The following is a 16,054-nucleotide window of genomic DNA, read 5'->3' as shown; positions in this document are numbered from 1 at the left end:
AAAGACGTTTTTTTCGTGAAATTTATTTGTTCACAAATTTTTTTTTTTTTTTTTTTTTTTTTACCGTCGACACTAATGCAATGAAGGTATACAAAAAGAACAAACACGAAAAGATTATTCGTTTGGTCATTCTATCACGTTTCTTTTTTTGTTAAATCACCTTCTCTCCTTCAGCGTAATTTACCACCAATGCCTTGACCGGCTGCATCATCATTGTTGATTGCATCAAGGGACTTCTTAACGTTCTCGACTCATTAACACCCCTTCAGTATCACCGCAAAGAATAATTCCGAGTCATTATCGTTACTTATAAATCACCGCATCAATCTCATTGTCAGATTCGTCCTCAGGCTCGGATCCATCTGTTAAAATATTCGTTAAAAGTCTATATTTTTATTGTATTTTTTATTTCAAATAAATTTTATGAAACCATAGCGTGTATTTCCTATAAATAAAAATAATTTATTATATTTGTTATATATATATATATATATATATATAAGTATTACATATATGTATATACGTTAGGTACGTTCAGAATTTCTTATGTCATTTCTTCGTGTATTCGTCGAACAGATCTCTACTATATACTATCTCTGTATGTGTGTNNNTTAGATAATTATTATTATTAATTATCGACAATAAAATAAAATAATACTTAAATATACTCATATAAAAAAAATTTGTTTCTAGTAATCTACATTACCGACGATTCGCTGTACCACGCTGGATTATAAATGCTAAATACTCACATGTAATTTATTGAAATATTTTTTTTCTAATGATCGATTAAAGCATTTTTTATTTTTTTATTTTTTATAAATAATACAAGCTAATTATATCAATAAAACTTTTTTCATTCTTTTCATGTATCTTTGATTCAATTGAAATTTGTTTGTTCTTCTTTTAGGTTATATCGAAGATGTTAATTATCAATTTATTTTTCTTCGCATAAAATTGTTATTAAAAATTGATGGAATAAATTTGTAACTGTTATTTTATTTTAGAATGTCACCTAAAGTTAGAAAAAGTTTATCATCATTAACGACATGTGAGAAATGTCAGTGCATTTATGGTCAAAATGATGTAACATTACATGAATCTAACTGCCCACCTTCCTTTGACAATTGGAACCACAGCTTTATTTTCAATGATACTTTACATAGTACATTAGAAATTTATAAGGCTCCAGGTACATATATATATATATATATATCATTGATTACGCTTATTTAATATGACTTTATATTTTTAAGTTAATACCTTGTTTGATCAGCGCCAACAAATATATCTGCACAAGATTTAAACGACATGGTCTTTCTATCACAGACTGTAATGCAGCTATGCAATATTGCCATAGCAGATCCTGTTATTATTGCGACAAAAAATAGCATTATTGTTAAAATAGCTTGGCTTGCCAATGACAAATCATTATTGAGCGTTTCTTTACCTAAATCTAGTAAGTTATATCTTTATGTTAAATTTATTTATATTATTGAAGAGATATGATACATAATCGCTCAATGTTTTTAGCTATTGAACTAAACAACTTAAAAGATTTAATTAAAGTACAAAGTGCAAAGGTCAATATATATGCGGCTAAGGAAATTATTGTCAAGTGTACTGGGAAACACGCATTATTGTATATGTCTACCGATTTGGAGATACTTTTCAAAAACTCTAATGAAGGCAAAATATTTTGTATTGGGAATAGGATAAGCATCTCCTACTATGGAAGAAAATTGATATACGTAATCGTAGCAGCTTCAATAGATCAGAATGATGACACAACACACATAGATGACGATTTATTAACGTCTTTCAATTGTTTGCATTTAACTACAGATAAATCCAATGTTAAATATTACAAGGCTTTGTATTCTACAAAATATATCATTCAGAACGATGTATCAATAACTGAGGAAGAACAGAAAAAAGTAAAGTATAAAATAGAAGATATAGGAGGATATAATGATTTAATAGCAGATATAAAAGATGTAATGGATATTGCATTAAATAAATGTAATATTGGTGATTTTTTTTTCGGCAAAGGAATTTTACTTTATGGTACTCCTGGAGTTGGCAAATCTATGATCGCTAATGCTATTATATCAGAGTACAACATCAACTCTTTTAATGTTCACAGTTCAGACATTTATAGTAAATCTATGGATGAAGCTGAAAGGAAGCTGAAAGACATTTTTACTGAAGCAAAAGATAATACTCCATGTATAATACTTTTGGAAGATATCGATACATTATGTCCAAAGAGGAGTAGCTCAAGTACAGATCAGGGAAGAAGAGTTCTTGCTACGATAAAATCACTTTTCGATGAATTACAAAATACAAAAGATAATATTATTATAATAGCTACCACATCGAAAATTGAATTTGTAGATGCGTCTTTAAGAAGACCTGGAAGAATAGATAAAGAATTTGAAGTTTATGTACCTCTTCAAAGTACACGCTTAGAAATATTATCAAAGTTACTCAAAAGAATACCAAATACTTTGTTACAACAAGATTTAATAAATATATCTTTTTCCACTCATGGATTTGTTGGTGCTGACATATATGGCTTGTGTTCGCATGCATTGATGGCTGCTGTTAAACGTCAGCATTCTATTAATGTTATCGATTCTAAAACAAACTATGAAATAAATGTAACAATAGATGATTTTAATAAAGCTTTAACTGTAACTAAACCATCTGCAATGAAAGAAATTTTGGTTGAAGTTCCTATGGTTAGATGGTCGGATATAGGTGGACAAAGAGAATTAAAATTAAAATTAAAACAATCCATTGAGTGGCCTTTGAGATATCCTGAAGCATTCACTAGAATGGGAATTACCCCGCCTAGAGGAGTGCTTATGTTCGGTCCACCCGGTTGTTCCAAAACCATGATCGCCAAAGCTCTTGCTACAGAAAGCAAAGTCAATTTTTTAAATATCAGGGTAATCTACTTAACAATAAATATTTTCTTTTATTATGACATATTAAATACAATTGCTACTATTTATAGGGTCCAGAACTATTCTCAAAGTGGGTTGGTGAATCCGAGAAAGCTGTACGTGATGTTTTTCATAAGGCTCGACAGGTTGCACCCTCTATCATTTTTATAGATGAAATCGATGCCCTTGGGGGAGAAAGAGGATCTTCATCGGGTAGTAATGGAAGTAACGTTGAACAACGGGTCTTAGCTCAACTACTTACAGAATTAGATGGCATCACTGCTTTAGGAAATGTTACATTAGTAGCAGCCACGAATCGTCCTGATAAAATAGACAAAGTTTGTATTTGATATGCAATCTATATTTCATTCAAATATTTTTAACTAATGCATCATTCATTTTATCAGGCTCTTCTTCGTCCTGGTCGTTTAGATAGAATAATTTACGTTAAATTACCAGATTGTCAGACGAGACAAGAAATCTTTGAAATAAAGCTCAAAAAAATGCCAATCGCAGAAGATGTAAATATACTGGATTTAGTTGAGCTTACTGAAGGTTATTCAGGAGCTGAAATTCAAGCAATATGTCACGAAGCAGCAATGAATTCGCTCGAAGAGAACTTAGACGCTGCTATTGTTACGAAAGATCATTTTAAAGTAGCATTATCAATAGTGACGCCAAGAACGCCAACGTCTCTTATACAATTATATGAAAACTATATAAATAAAGTATATTAAATAAATTATATGATAATAATAATATATTTTTATCACATATTTCTCTCCAGTTGGTTGTTAAACCATTGAATTATTTTTAATTTCATTATCAGATTCGTATCAGCACCAAATCTTGCCCATGGTTGTGGACAATGGACTAATCTTATGTATCGTCTAATTATTCTAGGTGGTTTCAGTTATTACAGGTTAAATAAATTAATTCTATGTGGTCCCTTCTCACCTGGAACATTTGTTCTTTACCGACTAATTCCAATTAAACCTTTTGGTTTACCCGATATGATTGTACAGTAATTCCTAAATGTTCTCGTTTACGTTCAGTTATTATTATACAAAAAATTATCAAATATTAATAATATTCTTCTTCTTCTTTTTTTATTAGGACCTCGTCCTGTCATAGCTTTTATTGCTATTTCCGGGAGCGCTTTATTGTTTTTACCCAGGGTAGGTTGCTGGCCTCACCCTCGAAGGTTGAGAGGTCCAAAGCTCCTTTGTCTGAGCTTGGGACCAACTAGGTATTATAACTAACTAGGCGGAAAATGGGAGTCAACAGCATACGGTGTTCCCAAGTACTAACCGTGCTCAGCGCAGCTTGACTTTAGTAGGAGCTATATAGACTCCATGGTCGTTTACAATAATATTATTAATACAAACAAAATAATTTGATTTTTTCAATTATAAGAGAAATTACTAAATTTAATGGCATAAATAAAATTATAAAATAATTTATATTCACAGATGCACTCATACGTATGAATGATTTGTGATGTGTGTGCGGAGTGTGTGATTCATAACCTCAAATTCTACATTCGGTGCTGTGAAATCAGTAACTTCTCATTAAAAACAAATGTCTGAGATTAACATTTGTATTTAAATAATATAAAAATTATTATTACATTTTGTAAATTAAAATATGGAAGCTATTTGGAATAAAATTTACATAGAACATCCACCAAATATCACGTGGCGTATTGAAGCTCAGAAATTTGGTAAGAATATATTCTAACCCAAAATTTGCACAATTTCTATTAAAAATTTATATTTTTATAAATATGATTAATATATATTGTAACTTTATTTTCCTATGTAGATATCAAAGGACTTAATGCGATTTTACAACGTATTATTAAAGATTTAGAAGCCCAAAATGATCTTCACAAAGAAGCGGCAATATTAAGCAGAATTATTTACCGGATGAAGTGTAAATTTCGCAATGACAAGGGTTTTAAGAACATGGAAAAAGTTAACAGAGCTTTACTTAATTATTTGAATTTAGCGCTTGAAAAAGAATACAAAAATTTTAAAAGTAACATCGAATTAAACGGCAGATTCGTTATATTGCCGAGCAGACAAATGTTGGAGTATATTCTTGTCAGAACTCAAGGTTTTGCAAAGCTTTTAGCAAGAGTTGAGGAGGTAACAAAGAATGCTGGCATTTTTTTACGATCCCGCGTCGTCTTGGGCCATGCGTGGACTATTACGCTTGTAGCATATGCAGTCATAAGTAGAATTTGGTATGTCATTTATTTATATATGTATTTTTAAAAATATTTTATTTTAGTTTTCATATATATATTATTTATATTTTCAGGGTATTGTCAAAAAATTTAGTTAAAAGGTCTTGCATTTGGTATAACAGCCTCCATCGATTCTTGAATACGTTCAAAACAGTTGGTCTTCCTTGGCTTTCCAAAAATGACACCTTACCGGTTGATTTAAAATCATGGCTTGCTTTACCATGGCTCGATGAAAATGAATCGAGGTATTTTTATTAAATAAACTAATTAAAGTATTGTAGTTAAAAAAATTTGTGTTTTATAAATAATTTTTTTATATTACCATAGCATCCTCGAAGAAAATATTTTGAAGGACAAGATGTTCAAATTGATTGAATTTCAAGACGATAACTTAAATGAGGATTTAAATTTTGATTTGACAGATAAGTTGATGAAATTAGAAACCACTGAATTGATCTCCGACGTATCGGAAAATATTTGTAAACCAAATGTTTCAAAGAATGTTACCGAACTCTCCATTCATATGAGTGATGATCTCGGAGGTATGAAAAAGTTATAAATAAAAAGTTATAAAATAAAAATATACATTAAATATATTAAACATTTGTTTACATTATTTTTCAGAAATTGTTGATCGTTCAAGCTGTGCGATAAATTTCAAAAAAAGAAAACGTAACGAAAAATCATTGAAAGAACAAAAACAATCGGTAATTGATCAAAAACACGAAAATGATACTAAACATATGATTGAATTAAAATCTAATTGTAAGAAACAGAAAATAAAGGAAGAAAACAATTGTTCTTTAATTAGCAATAGTGATAGTGTAATATGTCAATTGGAACCTAAAGTAAAAAAAAAAAAATGTAAAAGAAAAAGGAAATCGATTAAATCACGCGATAAAACCTCCAATGAAAACGTCGCTTTTAATTTCGATAATATGACAAAATCAGATTTGATTACACTTTTAAAAAAGGACCATTATCTAGGAATTGACAAGTTGCAATGGAATATTATTAAGAAACAGTGTAATAAATTACTGAAGCAATCGAACAAATGTACCGATGAGAAAAATCAATTATTAATTAGGAAAGCAATAAATATGATACGAGAAACAACTTAATTTTAATGTAAAACAAACAGAAAAAAGTATAAATTATAAATATATCAATAGAGAATATTTTAATTTCATTTTAATCTTCTCATTATATACTACACGAATTTATTCCTAATTAGAATTATTTTATTATAATAATGCTTAATAAAAATGTGGCTTATTAATAGGTAAGTAAGAAAAACAAGATAAACGATAAAATAAATTGATAAATATTATAGAATGTGGATTAATAATAAAGAAAATACTACCAAATGGGGAAAATGGATATAATTATTAGATTGGTATCTTGAAAATAATTAATCAGACAATCAAAGATATTTTATATTGTAATCAAAGAATTATCCCTGAGTACGTACTGCTCTAGAATATCTTTAATATCATGCAACAATTCGTTTATTCAGAAAAAAAAATATTTGATCAGATATAGGGGATTAGTTGAAACAATATAAATCATTGAAATAATCGTAAGTATATCAGATAATATAATAGATCTAATATTATGCGTCGCAAGCCAGACGATAGAATGGTATTATATATTTTCGTGGCTTCATTCCAAATTTATATAAGAAGTTAGAATTTCTCTTTCTCATATTGTTGAAGCAACAGGCTCGGAATTGTCGTGTACCACAAATTCCAGCACATTCTTGTCCACATTGGTCACATGATAAAGTCTCTCCCAAAGTCCATAAAGCACAAACTAAAATATTTATAAATATGTCATTAAAGTTACGTAAAAAAAGAATTTTTCGTAAAAGTTCGGTATATAAATTATTTTCAATTATGATTCAAAAGCATATGAATATCAATTTATTTTTAAGGTAAAAAATAATTTTTATAAAATATAGTATAGTTCAAAATTAAAATAAGCGCATAGCAAATTATTTGAAAAAAAAAAAAAAGAAAATGTTTATTTATATAATCTATAAATTACAATAATTTCTAATCGAATTTAATTCAATTATAATTTAAAAAATATAAACATCAGTGTGCGTGTGTGTTGATCAAATAGATCTCTCATAAATAATTTATAAAATATAATATAGTTAAAAATTCTAATAAATACATTATTAATCTAATGTAAATTCGAATCTCCATTTTCGTTCCCTTGAAACATTTTTCAAGGGAATTGTTGTCAAAGGAATTCCGTAAAAAGTGCTAACATATTTTTAACAAAAATATGTTTAACGTTTGTAAAAAGAGAAAAAGGGTGAGTGTTAGATGAAAACACTATGGCGACTGGACTACACTCGATGCATTTATGGATGTGGTAGCACGACCTCTCTATCGGTAATGAATGTCAATTAAGTAATTACAAGTTGCTCTGTTAAGCTGTAAATTGACGCATAATTTTAAACGACTTTCTTTTTTATAACTTTCGATATTTTTGTATTCCTCGTAAGGGACTTAAAGAATCAAATATTCTAATAAAATCAATATAAAGTAATATCACACACACACACACACACGTCAATTAAATTTAGTATAATTTAATACAATTAATTATTTATGCATAGAAATATGCATATATACATCGTTTTTAATTTAAACAAAAATAATAACAATTATTTGTTTAATCAAAATGCTTAACAAACTATTTTTATCAAAGAAATGAAATCGGAAAAATGGATAAAACAATTCTATGTTCAGGTCTTCATTTGGACAAACATAATTACACATTGTATTAATGTTTTTTTATTTTTTTAATAATTATTTCAATTGATTCGATCGATGAAAGAAATTCTTTTATAAATAACATAGAGTAGGATAACTAATAGGATTACAGTACAGAGAACACATAGCGTTTTCATTAATTAATTCAATCTAATCTATAATCTCTTTGATTCATTCATTGAATTCTCTAACGTGTTATATTTTATTCGATAAAGTTAAATAATAATATTTTTATTGAAATATTCACTTTAAAAATCCGTAGAAAAAATCAAATTCAAATTACAATAAAAATAACAGCGATAAAAAAAGATGAAACATCTATTAAAAATATTTGAATGAATTTACCTGCAATAAGGATAATTACACAGATGCGGCTCATCATTGCGTTATATTCCAACTTGGTTACTTTTTTATTAATTCAATTATACTTTTCTTCCTTGTTTTCAGCTAACAATAATAATAAAAAACATTTAATTAAATACAATTGCGAACACTAATTTCTAAATGAAAATTATGTGATTTAAAAATTATACATAAAAAACAATTCGACACTAATAACAATTTACAATAAACTTTAATACGAAACTTCCAAAATAGTTTTAAATTTGAAGTTAAAATTTAAAACGATTTGGTCTATGAAATTTTATAAAATAACAGTAAAATGATTCAATAAAAATGAATAATTAAGAATGAGTAATTGTTATGATAGACTTGACTATTATTGATGGATGAAAATTCAATGTTAAAAATGAACGCTTACTTTTGTTGCAGGTAAGAGCTGACGAACGAATGATTCTAAGGAGCATCGGAAGGAAGATCCTGTTGCTCGATTTCTAAGTAAATTTTCCCTCTCCTTCCGCCGACTTATATCTTATAATCCACCCTCGACTTATACGCAATCGCCGTACCCGCTATAAATATAGGAATATTATAGCTAATTAACATTCGATTGTCGATCCTTCTTAAGAGATCCTTCTTAACTAAAGTATACCAACAACATTTCATTTTAAATACAGGTAACAAACTTTTTTTAATAATACAGGATTTCTGCAATGTGATTTTACTTTAGCGCGTTCCGAAATTCTGGGAATCCTAAATTTAGGAAATTTTCGTATAACAAAACATTTCAATACATTGTTGTTATATTAAAGTTTGAAAATTAAGAAAAATCCTGTATTAAACAACAGCATGTTTAATATAGAGACACCATCATTCATTTTTTTTATTCTTATAAGGTATGTATTGTCTTACAAGGTATTTTAAAAGGTCATTTTAAAGGTATTTTTTAGGTATTTTAAAATAATATGATAGTTATTTTTTTCTTGTTAATTTTATTCTTTTCAAATTTATTAATATTTTTCGAATCATTAACACATTTTCGCACATGTTTTTAGTATTGTATAAGTTTCGTATGAATTTGTACAACACAGTGTTTTTAGGAATCTAACGGTTGGACTTATATAGGAATTAACTGCGTCAGAGTAATATTTAAGAAATGAATTTTTATAATTCATATAATTGTATAATTTATTATCCTAATTTTATACCATCAGGATAATAAACCATTTTTTCTCTTCGTTTATAATTCGTTTCGGAAATAGAAATCTCGCACTCTATTAATACTGGATTAATCATATTTTTTATAATACTATTCCATATTACATACGAATTATATTTATATATATTATCATGAATAATTAACGATGATTGATCGAATTTATCATCGATTTTTATCCCTTCTATATAAAGTTTCAAAGTTGGTCTTGGTTGTGCTCCTAAGACTGTACATTTGATATTAGTATGACTATCATTGAAACGAGTGACATGAATTTTGGCACTGCTTTCCGGGACTGTAAATAAACAATATTTATTATTTATTATTAAAACAATACTAAATTAAATTTTTATGCATTCATTGAAATCCATTGCTTTATGGAATTGTAAATAAATGGTATTAATTATTTATTACTACAAAAAAATATAAAAATAAATCTTATAATGAAATAAAAAAAAAATAATCTTCGAATTACCGTAAACGATCATCCTAGTTGCTTTGGTATGTTCAGTAGAAAATGTTTTGATAACGCACATGTATTCTCCGCTCATATCAAGAGTAATCATTTTTAAATCGATTATCGAGCGCGTTTCCGGTTCTATCAGATTTTTTGCTGGATATTTCGAATAGTTCGTGATTATTCCCATATCTTGGGGTGGCACTAAAATATATTTCATATTATTAATAATTATATTTCATATAATAAATCATCTCAATAATGTCCAATAATCTTTCCATTTCTTTTCTTTTTTTTTCTTTTTTTTATAATTACAATAAGAATTTTTATAATAGTCCAAGGGTTTATTTACACGGTGGGATCCATTGATAAATTTGATCCAACTCGTGATACCATTTAACAACCAGACCATTTTCATTCTCATCGATTTTGTAAATGCAAGAGAGTTTGACTGGTCCAGTACCGTTTCGTACAACAGAGGGTACATCTATTATTTCAATCATAGATGATGCATCGATCGCTATATAATAAACAGTTAAAAATAATCATTTTTTTAAATTGTATTCTTTCTTCTATTCATATTCGATATTTTAATACGTTTGATTCTATAAAAATTAAAATAAACTTTTGTGTACTTAAATAAAAAAGTCTATCATCTATATAATATTTTAACAACATTAACACATTAATGGTAATTCAATTAAAATGAAAATATTCAAATAATAAAATAAATATTTATTGAAATTTGAATTTTTCTTACCATAAAAGTGTCACAAAATAATCACTCCGATCAGAAAGAAGAAAACCGAAAGCTTTATTGACGACATTACCTTTCAAGGTCTCTTTTCAGACTGATGAACAATTAAATACGCTTCGATCAACTTTAAATATTGCTGAAACAAGATTCTGCGCAACATTTATGGATATTCCGTATTTTATATATGTCGTGTAACCGCACATTGATATGTTATATTTTTTATTTTTTATATTGTCGTTTAATCTAATGTTTATAATCAATATTATGCATGCAGTTAAAAATCATATATTTTTTTTTATTGATAAATAATTCATTTATTTATATTTCTTTGCTGATGCGCATAAATATTCGTCGATATTTAAACGCGTCTCGTACGGTATTTATAGTATGCGCTTCCACCGCTAGATGACACTGTTTCGCGTTGAAAACAAATATCAACTCCTAATTATTTATTTTCATATTTTATATTGTTAATAAAATTTGTTAAATAATATAGAAAAACATCACTTATATAACATTAATATATATATATATATATATAGATATATTTAAAATAATATTATATTAGAAATATGGTAAAGAATAAGTAGAAATTTGCTTATCATATCTATCGATTGATTTTAAATTATGTAGTTTTTGATCTACGTTATTTGTGGACTCAATGACTATTTTTAACCGTCACAAATATTAATATTTGAAATCGCTTAAACGTGACAGTTAATGAAAAGTCGAATTTCTATTATTATATTAATTTAATAATATGTCTAACATAAACGATGACCCACGAGAAGTTCTCACGATACTTAATTCATTGGGATTTATTGGTATTACTGCACCACAACTTAAAGCTTTTATGAAAGGTAATGGATTCATATAACGCCACACACATGTGTTGTTTTCATTAAATACATTTTTATAACTTTTATAGTGGTTAGCAATTGTTTTCACTATAAATGAATTTTATTTTGGATCATAATTCATAAAACGTGAAGTCTGGAATATATGTTTCTAATTGTTTACCATTATTGTTAAAAGATTTGAAGATATACAAGAAGATAAAGGAACATGAAAAAGAACAACATAAAGAAGAAATAAGAAAGAAAATATTAAAAAAACAGCAACAAATGATTCATGAAATTCTTAGCGAACAATCGAAAGAATTAAACGGTGTTACTAGCAATAATTCAACTTCTTCCAATTTTGAAAACGAGTCTTTGGTAAAAATAAAAATCAAACGTATTCCAGAAGATAAAGAAAATCAAGCAGAAAAATATTTGGAAGAAGAATTTGTTACGCCATTTAAAAGGCAATCGAATCCGGTTAAAAGTAAACATAGATATATCAAGTATAAAGCAAACCTTATTGAGGATTCTCGATCAAATAAGAAAGACTATAATTCCATAAATTATAAATCTCGGTCGAGTGTTCAACAACAATCCAAAAATGATACTCAATCTTCGGTTACTTCTTATTCCATGCAGAATGTTTATAATGCGAACTATGATAGTAATAAATATAATACGATTTCTCAAGAACAACCAGTACATTCCAAGCTGGTATTGCCAGATTGCAACAAATTGATTGGTGCACCAAATATTGTAGAGAATAACTATAAATCAAGATCCAAAAGTATATCCTCCAATCATTCTGTCACTGTTCGATCGCAAAGTCTTCCACGTACTAAGAGTTCAAGCTGTTCAATGCATAAATCATGTAAGATATAATAAATCTTTTAAATTAAGAATTAAAAATAAAAGTATAAATATATGTATAAAAGTATGTTAATAAATTTGTTTTAGTTATTAGACCATGGCGATTACATCCAGATGTTCAAAAAAGTACAAATAAGAAATGCGATCCAGTTGCTCTTTATCAAAAATATCAGGAAGAATGGAAGCAGATAGCATTTCCTGGAGAAGCGAAACACACGACTGTAAGGTGGGCTATACGTGAAAGAATGCTTGGCATTGATCCTCACCCTCCGGTAAATATCAAATATATCTTAACAATTTAATCATTTCATTTTTACCCCTCGCATTTATATTTTTTTCAAACTTTGTACAGCCTTTGCCAAGGAAATCTGCGAGTGTACCTATATTGAGGAAAAAATGACATTGGATGTTATGATATAGATAGTACATATATATGAAAAATATTCAAGTTTACCTGGTACAATTGTTATTAATTACATTATAGTTTTATATTGAGATATTTCTAACGGATTATGGAACATTTTTATTGTATGGGCCACATGTTAAAATATTTATAAGTTGAACGTACCGCTGTCGTTTAAAAAATGAACTTTAAATATCCTACAACTATTATTTTATTGTGTACTAGATTGTGCATTTAAAATTAACAAAATATTATCCTTAGATTATAAAAACATTAATTCAGGTACCAGGTAACAATTTTTATAAACCATTAATAAGCAAATCTAATTATAATCAGTAAAATATTCATTATCTAGAATTATTATGGGAGAAAAAATATTCGTATGATACTTATTAGTTAAGAGATTTATTTTTTTAATTCAAAAAAATATGACAAAGATGCTACACACACTAAATAAAAATAATCTATGTAAGTGTTGATTAAGCGATGTAATAAGCCATTTACTGTTGACTTAATTTGAATTTCCCTAACAACTTTTTGCTGTCTGATCTATTCAAATGAAATAATAGTTTTTCTTCTATCAATCGTGCCGCTCTGTGTGTTAATATCAATGTATTATGTTTTAGCATACTGTACACATTCAAACCTAAAAATATAAAATTTTATTAAATACAATATTTATTATATAATGTATATATCAGGCAAGGCATTACAAATAGGCTATCCACATAGTAATCGAATTATGCCAATGTATTTTGAAACACCCTTATTAGTATTTGATATAATAAGATAAATATGTACCATAAACAGGCATTAAATTTACATGGGGTATAGTATCCGTTGCCATGGTCAAATTAACCGGCATAATATCTTCGCTATCTACAATAAGCACAGAAGGTCCCCAATTTCTTTCTTCAATCAATTGCTTGATATAAGATGGTTCATTGGAAGGTATTTCCAAATCTTTTACCAAATGTAAGTCATCTTGAGCAAGTTTAACGGATAATGTTGATGTAAGACCAGCAATGCGAGAATAAAATGGTAGCATATAGAAATGAGTAGTATGCGATCTGGGACCATGAATTCGACCACCTTTTCTCCATAAAGGTGATCGTATGCTACCATGACGTGCTCTTCCCGTACCTTTTTGTTTCCAAGGTTTTTTACCTCCTCCTCTTACTTCTGCTTTAGTCTTCGAATGCGCATAACTCTAGAAACAAAATAGAAATTAGATTAAGTAAAAAACGATAGAAAAATTTTAACTAACTAATAGAACGCAAGTTCTGTCCATTGAAACTGTGTGTGTGTGTGTGTGTGTGTGTGTACGTATTATAATATTGCTTACCACAAAACTATATAACCTTTGCCATTTAACATTTTCATGAATGATATCAATTCTTGGTTGGGCCGCAAATATTTCCGGATGTAAATTGAGCAGACCTAATTTCTTTTCTTGAATCGTGTCTAAATTTTCTATCCACACTTCTCGTGACTTGTGAAAAAATCTTTCACTATCATATGATTTTATATCAATTATTGGTTTTAATATATCCGATACAACTGCATCTGGTTTTACTGTAGTACTGTACTTTAACATTTGCAAACATCGCTTTTGTAAATTTGTTAAAACGTTATGAAAAATCGACATTATTTTAATTCCAATTACTTGTGAAACAAAAATAAGGTTATGCAATGTTTGATGTCTCTCAGTGTATACCAATAAATTTTGTAGACAGATGTCTCTAGTGCCGCTATTAAGAAATCCAAGTGAGATTATGTACATTTAAATAATATTTAAGAATAATTATTACAAGACATTTAATTTAATACTTTTTACATTGATGTATCATAAAGCAGACATTTTTTACCTCCACAATTTTTATATTTATGACCTCAAAATTGTACAAATTTGTATATATATATATATATATAAAAGTAAGGTTATATTTAATGAAGTGTATTTAAATCCAAATAAATTGGTATTAAATATTTAAAGATGTTTGGAAAAGAAGCATTCCAACTTATTATCGAACTTGATTTGACCGATGATATTAAACCGTTCAATGTAAGTAAGAAAAATTATCAAATTTACAAATATTTTAAAATGTAAATGCATAAAAGAGAATAAAATGTTTAAACTTTCGTTTAAAAGGAAACTGTGATTCGACAAGTATTAGAAGAAATGCAGTATCTTTACGAAGCAAATTTACTTGATAGGTAAATATATGTCATATTTAGATTTATGTTTTGCTTTAATTTGTAATTAATTGTTCATATCATTTTAGTAATGCAATAAAAAATGACGGCAATACGGCCTTACTCCCATCAGTAAAATTTAGACACATAGTTTTAACTAGAAACAAAAGGTGCATCTTGGCATATTTGTATAACAGAATGAGAAGATTGCGTCAAATGCGTTGGGATTTGGGTAGTATTTTACCGCCAGAAATAAATTCGAATTTACTGAATGCCGAAATTCAGTGGTTCCGTTCTTACAATAAATCGTTAGCTACTTACATGAGATCTATAGGAGACAATTGTGGACTTAATTTAACTGTTAATATGTTACCACCTAAATCGCTTTATATTGAAGTAAGTCATTGTGTTTTATATTTATAGTTAGTTTCTCTTTCTCTTTTTACAACTCATTGGATTAATGTTATTATTATCAGGTTAAATGTTTAACGGATTATGGGAAATTGGAGATCGAAAATGGACAAGTAGTTACTCTGAAGAAGAATACATATCACTTATTACCCAGAGTAATTTGCGAACCGCTTATCAGACAAGGTATACTAGAACATTTGGCATAATGAATTATTTAATTAAATACTATGAAAGAAGAAGAAAAAGAACACAAGTAATAAAAATACGAGCCGCAAGGTATACTGGAACATTTCGCATAATAAATTAATTGTTTAATTTAATATTGTAAAAGAAATAAGAAAAAATGAAAACAAATGATGAAGTTTTTCGATTGAAACGATAAATATTTGTATATAACTATACACACCACACGTTGCAATAAAACATGAATTTATGTATTAAAAAGACGCATTTACAACAGTCAATGGATTAGAAAGAATCTACAAAAATTCGTGAACATGAGAGAAACGTGGGAAGAAATTTTATTCTTGAAACCAATAAACAATCAAGCGGCTGTTACGGATTTTCCAAGGGAA

General features: G+C 27.8%; 6 protein-coding genes and 1 long non-coding RNA gene across 10 annotated transcripts; 4 read left to right on the top strand and 3 right to left on the bottom strand.

Moving 5' to 3' along the window:
* Positions 1 to 706: 706 nt before the first annotated feature.
* LOC106787208 (spermatogenesis-associated protein 5) lies at positions 707 to 3,909 on the top strand. 2 transcript variants are annotated; one of them, XM_014749387.1, is made up of 6 exons: positions 707 to 754; positions 1,008 to 1,192; positions 1,277 to 1,459; positions 1,534 to 2,954; positions 3,023 to 3,289; positions 3,359 to 3,909. In XM_014749387.1, exons 1-6 carry the CDS (start codon positions 738 to 740, stop codon positions 3,686 to 3,688), a joined length of 2,403 nt encoding a protein of 800 aa, XP_014604873.1. In that variant the 5' UTR covers positions 707 to 737; the 3' UTR covers positions 3,689 to 3,909. The 2 variants fall into 2 exon arrangements, with proteins under 2 accessions (XP_014604873.1, XP_014604874.1); XM_014749388.1 differs by lacking the exon at positions 707 to 754 and having other exon boundaries at positions 1,139 to 1,192; positions 1,330 to 1,459.
* LOC106787211 lies at positions 2,969 to 4,000 on the bottom strand. Its single transcript, XR_001381756.1, has 2 exons — positions 3,909 to 4,000; positions 2,969 to 3,518 (listed from the first exon to the last, which is right to left on the bottom strand). It is a non-coding gene; the product is annotated as an uncharacterized LOC106787211 (long non-coding RNA).
* A 124-nt stretch (positions 4,001 to 4,124) lies between these two features.
* On the top strand, positions 4,125 to 6,375 carry LOC106787209. Its single transcript, XM_014749389.1, has 5 exons — positions 4,125 to 4,674; positions 4,776 to 5,199; positions 5,277 to 5,447; positions 5,530 to 5,744; positions 5,827 to 6,375. The coding sequence occupies exons 1-5, from the start codon at positions 4,599 to 4,601 to the stop codon at positions 6,321 to 6,323; spliced, it is 1,383 nt and encodes a 460-aa protein (XP_014604875.1). The 5' UTR covers positions 4,125 to 4,598; the 3' UTR covers positions 6,324 to 6,375.
* A 2,924-nt stretch (positions 6,376 to 9,299) lies between these two features.
* On the bottom strand, positions 9,300 to 10,882 carry LOC106787210. 2 transcript variants are annotated; one of them, XM_014749391.1, is made up of 4 exons: positions 10,761 to 10,882; positions 10,316 to 10,520; positions 10,019 to 10,204; positions 9,300 to 9,838 (listed from the first exon to the last, which is right to left on the bottom strand). In XM_014749391.1, the coding sequence occupies exons 2-4, from the start codon at positions 10,485 to 10,487 to the stop codon at positions 9,519 to 9,521; spliced, it is 678 nt and encodes a 225-aa protein (XP_014604877.1). In that variant the 5' UTR covers positions 10,488 to 10,520; positions 10,761 to 10,882; the 3' UTR covers positions 9,300 to 9,518. The 2 variants fall into 2 exon arrangements, with proteins under 2 accessions (XP_014604877.1, XP_014604878.1); XM_014749392.1 differs by having other exon boundaries at positions 10,353 to 10,520; positions 10,761 to 10,869.
* A 492-nt stretch (positions 10,883 to 11,374) lies between these two features.
* On the top strand, positions 11,375 to 13,547 carry LOC106787221. 2 transcript variants are annotated; one of them, XM_014749409.1, is made up of 4 exons: positions 11,375 to 11,617; positions 11,793 to 12,470; positions 12,557 to 12,741; positions 12,822 to 13,547. In XM_014749409.1, exons 1-4 carry the CDS (start codon positions 11,518 to 11,520, stop codon positions 12,867 to 12,869), a joined length of 1,011 nt encoding a protein of 336 aa, XP_014604895.1. In that variant the 5' UTR covers positions 11,375 to 11,517; the 3' UTR covers positions 12,870 to 13,547. The 2 variants fall into 2 exon arrangements, with proteins under 2 accessions (XP_014604895.1, XP_014604896.1); XM_014749410.1 differs by having other exon boundaries at positions 11,560 to 11,617; positions 11,686 to 12,470.
* On the bottom strand, positions 13,262 to 14,610 carry LOC106787223 (39S ribosomal protein L4, mitochondrial). The gene is made up of 3 exons (XM_014749411.1): positions 14,218 to 14,610; positions 13,674 to 14,082; positions 13,262 to 13,518 (listed from the first exon to the last, which is right to left on the bottom strand). The coding sequence occupies exons 1-3, from the start codon at positions 14,518 to 14,520 to the stop codon at positions 13,373 to 13,375; spliced, it is 858 nt and encodes a 285-aa protein (XP_014604897.1). The 5' UTR covers positions 14,521 to 14,610; the 3' UTR covers positions 13,262 to 13,372.
* LOC106787224 (DNA replication complex GINS protein PSF1-like) lies at positions 14,607 to 15,803 on the top strand. The gene is made up of 4 exons (XM_014749412.1): positions 14,607 to 14,937; positions 15,025 to 15,089; positions 15,158 to 15,464; positions 15,545 to 15,803. The coding sequence occupies exons 1-4, from the start codon at positions 14,869 to 14,871 to the stop codon at positions 15,683 to 15,685; spliced, it is 582 nt and encodes a 193-aa protein (XP_014604898.1). The 5' UTR covers positions 14,607 to 14,868; the 3' UTR covers positions 15,686 to 15,803.
* Positions 15,804 to 16,054: the final 251 nt, after the last annotated feature.

Source organism: Polistes canadensis, unplaced genomic scaffold (assembly GCF_001313835.1).
Source record: "Polistes canadensis isolate GaletaPanama2010 unplaced genomic scaffold, ASM131383v1 scaffold_95, whole genome shotgun sequence".
Lineage (NCBI taxonomy): Eukaryota > Metazoa > Arthropoda > Insecta > Hymenoptera > Vespidae > Polistes > Polistes canadensis.
The sequence above is the reverse complement of the archived record's forward strand: the minus strand, read 5'-3'. Positions and strand labels throughout refer to the sequence as shown.

Bases quoted from the DNA above. Each gene is read 5' to 3' on its own strand.
- LOC106787223 (XM_014749411.1), bottom strand. From the start codon at position 14,520: ATGTCGATTTTTCATAACGTTTTAACAAATTTACAAAAGCGATGTTTG. The intron at 14,083-14,217 runs GTAAGCAATATT...TTTTGTTTCTAG, and splicing joins AAAGGTTATATAGTTTTGTG to AGTTATGCGCATTCGAAGAC. The intron at 13,519-13,673 runs GTACATATTTAT...TTATATTTTTAG, and splicing joins AAATTTAATGCCTGTTTATG to GTTTGAATGTGTACAGTATG.
- LOC106787210 (XM_014749391.1), bottom strand. From the start codon at position 10,487: ATGTACCCTCTGTTGTACGAAACGGTACTGGACCAGTCAAACTCTCTT. The intron at 10,205-10,315 runs GTAATTATAAAA...AATATATTTTAG, and splicing joins CTATTATAAAAATTCTTATT to TGCCACCCCAAGATATGGGA. The intron at 9,839-10,018 runs GTAATTCGAAGA...GTTTATTTACAG, and splicing joins AACTAGGATGATCGTTTACG to TCCCGGAAAGCAGTGCCAAA.
- LOC106787209 (XM_014749389.1), top strand. From the start codon at position 4,599: ATGGAAGCTATTTGGAATAAAATTTACATAGAACATCCACCAAATATC. The intron at 4,675-4,775 runs GTAAGAATATAT...TTTCCTATGTAG, and splicing joins TATTGAAGCTCAGAAATTTG to ATATCAAAGGACTTAATGCG. The intron at 5,200-5,276 runs GTATGTCATTTA...TTATATTTTCAG, and splicing joins GCAGTCATAAGTAGAATTTG to GGTATTGTCAAAAAATTTAG.
- LOC106787224 (XM_014749412.1), top strand. From the start codon at position 14,869: ATGTTTGGAAAAGAAGCATTCCAACTTATTATCGAACTTGATTTGACC. The intron at 14,938-15,024 runs GTAAGTAAGAAA...TTCGTTTAAAAG, and splicing joins ATGATATTAAACCGTTCAAT to GAAACTGTGATTCGACAAGT. The intron at 15,090-15,157 runs GTAAATATATGT...ATATCATTTTAG, and splicing joins GAAGCAAATTTACTTGATAG to TAATGCAATAAAAAATGACG.
- LOC106787208 (XM_014749387.1), top strand. The intron at 1,460-1,533 runs GTAAGTTATATC...CAATGTTTTTAG, and splicing joins CGTTTCTTTACCTAAATCTA to CTATTGAACTAAACAACTTA. The intron at 3,290-3,358 runs GTTTGTATTTGA...TCATTTTATCAG, and splicing joins GTCCTGATAAAATAGACAAA to GCTCTTCTTCGTCCTGGTCG.
- LOC106787221 (XM_014749409.1), top strand. From the start codon at position 11,518: ATGTCTAACATAAACGATGACCCACGAGAAGTTCTCACGATACTTAAT. The intron at 12,471-12,556 runs GTAAGATATAAT...AATTTGTTTTAG, and splicing joins CTGTTCAATGCATAAATCAT to TTATTAGACCATGGCGATTA. The intron at 12,742-12,821 runs GTAAATATCAAA...AACTTTGTACAG, and splicing joins GCATTGATCCTCACCCTCCG to CCTTTGCCAAGGAAATCTGC.